Source organism: Panthera pardus, unplaced genomic scaffold (genome assembly GCF_024362965.1).
Source record: "Panthera pardus isolate Hobbes unplaced genomic scaffold, ASM2436296v1 HiC_scaffold_12, whole genome shotgun sequence".
NCBI lineage: Eukaryota > Metazoa > Chordata > Mammalia > Carnivora > Felidae > Panthera > Panthera pardus.
The window spans coordinates 53,297,564-53,301,360 of record NW_026526677.1 but is presented as its reverse complement, the minus strand read 5'-3'; the positions used below and the strand labels follow the sequence as shown (position 1 = coordinate 53,301,360).

The following is a 3,797-nucleotide window of genomic DNA, read 5'->3' as shown; positions in this document are numbered from 1 at the left end:
CAAAATCCACTCCCTTTCCCTCAAAGCTTTCTGAATGGCTTTGTAGATTTGTTGGAGAGGGTAAGAACTAAACCTCTCCAAAACTGGTTGAAGGAGGGCCTCAGTTGCTCTGGCCTTTCCATGGCTGCACTCCCTGCTTATCACCATTACTGGCACCCTTTTCAAAAGTACTTTATAAACTAGATCATAGAATGGAGTTAAAACTAAAATGCAAAAGGCACCTCCAAAGGCAGACTCTATTCAGTGCAAAGCTAGCAATTCCCATAGATGGGGTCCACGAACCTGTAGACCAGAAATGAAAACATTAGGGCAGCACTGCTCTTAATTTTATCTCTAGGAGGTGAGAATCTGCTCTGCTTGACTTTGCCCAAGCCAATCACACTGGCTGGTATCTGTTACAGAGGCACTGTCAGACTCACTAATGGGTAGAGTGGTCTCCCCTCCTAAGTTAGGGAGCAGAGATCCTCCAAGGTTTAGGGCATCCTCACTGCCCTTTGCCTGAGTTGGGGGAATGCTGCTTACCTGTCCCTGGGCATTTTCTGGTAGATGCATTCTCTTATTTTCACATCCCAGGAAGCATCCCTCCTAATCGGAACCATATTTCAATCCCTGTGCAACAAATCTCCTGTACTACCCACAGCCCTGGAACTTGTCCTTTCTTTTTTCCTTCTTTTTTCATTATTTTTCTACTGCTTTATTGAAATTCTTCAGTTTATTTTTTATCAAAACCATTGTTGGAAACATAATATTTGCTCTACAAAAGCCTATTACTCACAGCTCATCCCATTTCATAATTTTAACATTTCCTGCTTCTCTCTCTCCCCTGCCTTCCCTTTCCCTTACATACACAAGCCTTCTTCTCCTCATATACATATACTATGCTTTCTTTTTTCCATTTGAACCCCTGCCTATCCCACATAATCTACAGTGAGAAAGAGTCAGCATATGATATTGCTGACCCAGAAAAATAACTGTTCTTTACGGTTTATTTAAAAATGTATAAGGAAATGAATGGGGCCAATGGCAAAGAAAAGGCTCAATAACAAGTCAATTCTACAGGTGCCAACATCCAGGGAACAGAGGTGCTTCTCAAGCAGGAACACTGAATGTGACAGCTGCAGTCCCCGACCATGGTCAGTAGCAGAGTAGAAGTGTCTTTCAAAGCCCCTTATGATAGCTGATTTCTCCTCAGGGTTCAGAAGCCAGTGGATCCTAGACTAAAGGGACCATGCATAATTTGAGCTGCTACAATCCCAGTTCCTTTCTCCTTGTGGGAATACCTGGCCTGGACAAGTTCCACATCTGGATTGGGATTCCCTTTTGTGTCATCTATGTTTTGGCTATTGTGGGAAACTTCATCCTCCTCTACCTCATTGCAACTGAGCAAAGCCTCCACGAGCCCATGTTTTTCTTCCTAGCTATGCTGGCTACCACGGACCTCATCCTGTCCACTGCCACAGTGCCCAAACTGCTCAGTAACCTCTGGCTGGGCTTCCAGGAAATAACCTTCTCTGGCTGTCTTACCCAGATGTTCTTCCTCCACTTCAGCTTTGTAGTGGACTCAGCCATCCTGTTGGCCATGGCGTTCGATCGCTATGTGGCCATCTGCTTCCCTTTGAGGTACACCACCATCCTGACTCGGCAGGTGATCATCAAGCTGATGGTGAGCATTGTTGTGAGGAGCTTCTCTGTCATCTTGCCAGATGTTTTTCTGCTGAAACGGTTACCCTTCTGCGGGACACGCATCATACCGCACACATACTGTGAGCACATAGGTGTTGCTCGGCTTTCCTCTGCTGACATCTCCATCAACATCTGGTATGGATTTTCTGTCCCTCTCATGACTGTCATCTCAGATGTGATCTTTATTGCTGTTTCCTATACCTTCATCCTCCATGCTGTCTTTCACCTCTCATCCCAGGGTGCCCGCCAAAAGGCCCTCAGCACCTGTGGTTCCCATGTCAGTGTCATCCTCATGTTTTACACACCTGCCTTCTTCTCCATCCTTGCACATCGCTTTGGGCACAGTGTCCCTCGAAATGTGCTCATCCTATTTGCCAACCTCTATGTGGCCATCCCCCCTGCCCTAAATCCTGTGGTCTATGGAGTGAAGACCAAGCAGATCCAGGACAAATTTGCTCTCCTCTTTTCTTTGAAGAGGACACACTGAATGGGGAGGGCCACTGATGGAGAAAGTTAGGTAAATTAATTAGATGAGATTTTGCATAACATAGGAGCTATAAAAATAAAGCCGTAACTCCTATAGCTTGAAATTTTAGAGTTCCAGCCGTGTGCAAAGTAGGGACAGGAGGGGGAAAAGGAAAAAGAAAACCTTCTAGACTTCCAGAAAATCAAGGGTTTTCTTGGTTCAGTTTTCTCACCACTTGTATGAAGAAGGTGATGATTGGTACAGAAGAGCACTAATACTAAGGTTTACCTCTTTCTATTGCTAATTTTGAGATATTTGAAGGCTACTTATTTCCTAGTATACAACTCACCCCTTTGCTTCTGAGTTCCTGAGTTAAAGGCAAAGGCTCCTGTCTTCCCTCTTTAAGTAGCTATCAAGTCTGTCTACTACAACTACTAAGCTTGATGCTCTGCAGTTCAGTCCTGAGTCTGTACATGAGTAATCCCTCCTCCCGTGTCCTGTACTTGCTTTACCTTTTCCCTTACCCATCTCAAATTACATGGAGCTTGTTTTCTTTTGTATCTGTTTTCTTCAGTTGCACGCTCCAAGAAAATTTTCACTACCTTTGGCTCATATTTTACAAATATTAATTAATTTAATTAAAAACAGTTATGGATCAGTCGATTAAGTATTCAACTCTTGATTTCGGCTCAGGTCATGATCTCACAATTTGTGATTTTGAGCCCCACATCGGGCTCTGTGCTGACAGTGTGGAGCCTGCCTGGGATTCTCTGTCTCTCCCACTCTCTTTGCCCTTCCCCTGCTTGGTTTCTCTATCAAAAATAAACAACAAAAAAATAAAAATATTAAAAATATTTTTTTAATAAAAAATAATTGTGAGAGGGTAATCTTAGTTCATTCATTTCACAGATGAGGAAATGGAGACCTACAAAGATTACAGAAAGACAATCAGTAGACTTAGGATCCAAACCCAGGTCTGCCTGATTCAGAATTTTCTGTCCAATTGCTTCCTGGGTACTACTCACTTGAATGGCTTACAAACTCCTCAGACTTAATTTCTTCAAAACTGACCTGGAAGCTCACTAACTTCCTTCATGAAAAGTGCCCTTCCTTTTTGGTCTTCTTTTACAGTGAATGGCACTACCCCCAACATGAGTTCCCAAGCCAGAAATCTGTGGCTTGTCCTTGATTTGTCTTACATCACCATCCAACAAAATTAATTCAATACTTGGGTTAAATGTTTGATTTGAAGGTGCTTATAAGCCATACCTGTAGATATATACATGACATTCTAGCCTTTACCCTGACCATTGAACTCACCTGGGCCCCTTTCTATTATTCGTCCCTCTGAGACTATTTCAAAGTCATCTTTTTATAGGAGCTCCATTCAATCCACTCTCTCTGTTAAAGCTAGAGTGATCATTTTACAATTCATATGATAGTGTCACTTTGTACCTTGAATCTCTTCAATAATTCCATTGCCTTCTAGATCATGCATAATATTGTTCTCGGTATCAATGCAAGGAATGGAAGAATTTAATAAAAAGAGCAATCTTGTATGAAGCTCAAAGCCTTACATGTAATTTACATTTATTTACACTTCATTTATGTTTATTTTGCTTAATTTGCACATCCCTGACTCTTTGAG

The 3,797-nt window shown here is 42.3% G+C and overlaps 1 protein-coding gene across 1 annotated transcript; it reads left to right on the top strand.

Annotated features, from left to right (window-relative positions):
- Positions 1-490: 490 nt before the first annotated feature.
- LOC109260061 (olfactory receptor 52H1-like) lies at positions 491-2,810 on the top strand. Its single transcript, XM_019438053.2, has one exon. The coding sequence runs from the start codon at positions 1,229-1,231 to the stop codon at positions 2,168-2,170; it is 942 nt and encodes a 313-aa protein (XP_019293598.1). The 5' UTR covers positions 491-1,228; the 3' UTR covers positions 2,171-2,810.
- The last annotated feature ends 987 nt before the right edge of the window (positions 2,811-3,797 follow it).

Bases quoted from the DNA above. Each gene is read 5' to 3' on its own strand.
- LOC109260061 (XM_019438053.2), top strand. From the start codon at position 1,229: ATGCATAATTTGAGCTGCTACAATCCCAGTTCCTTTCTCCTTGTGGGA.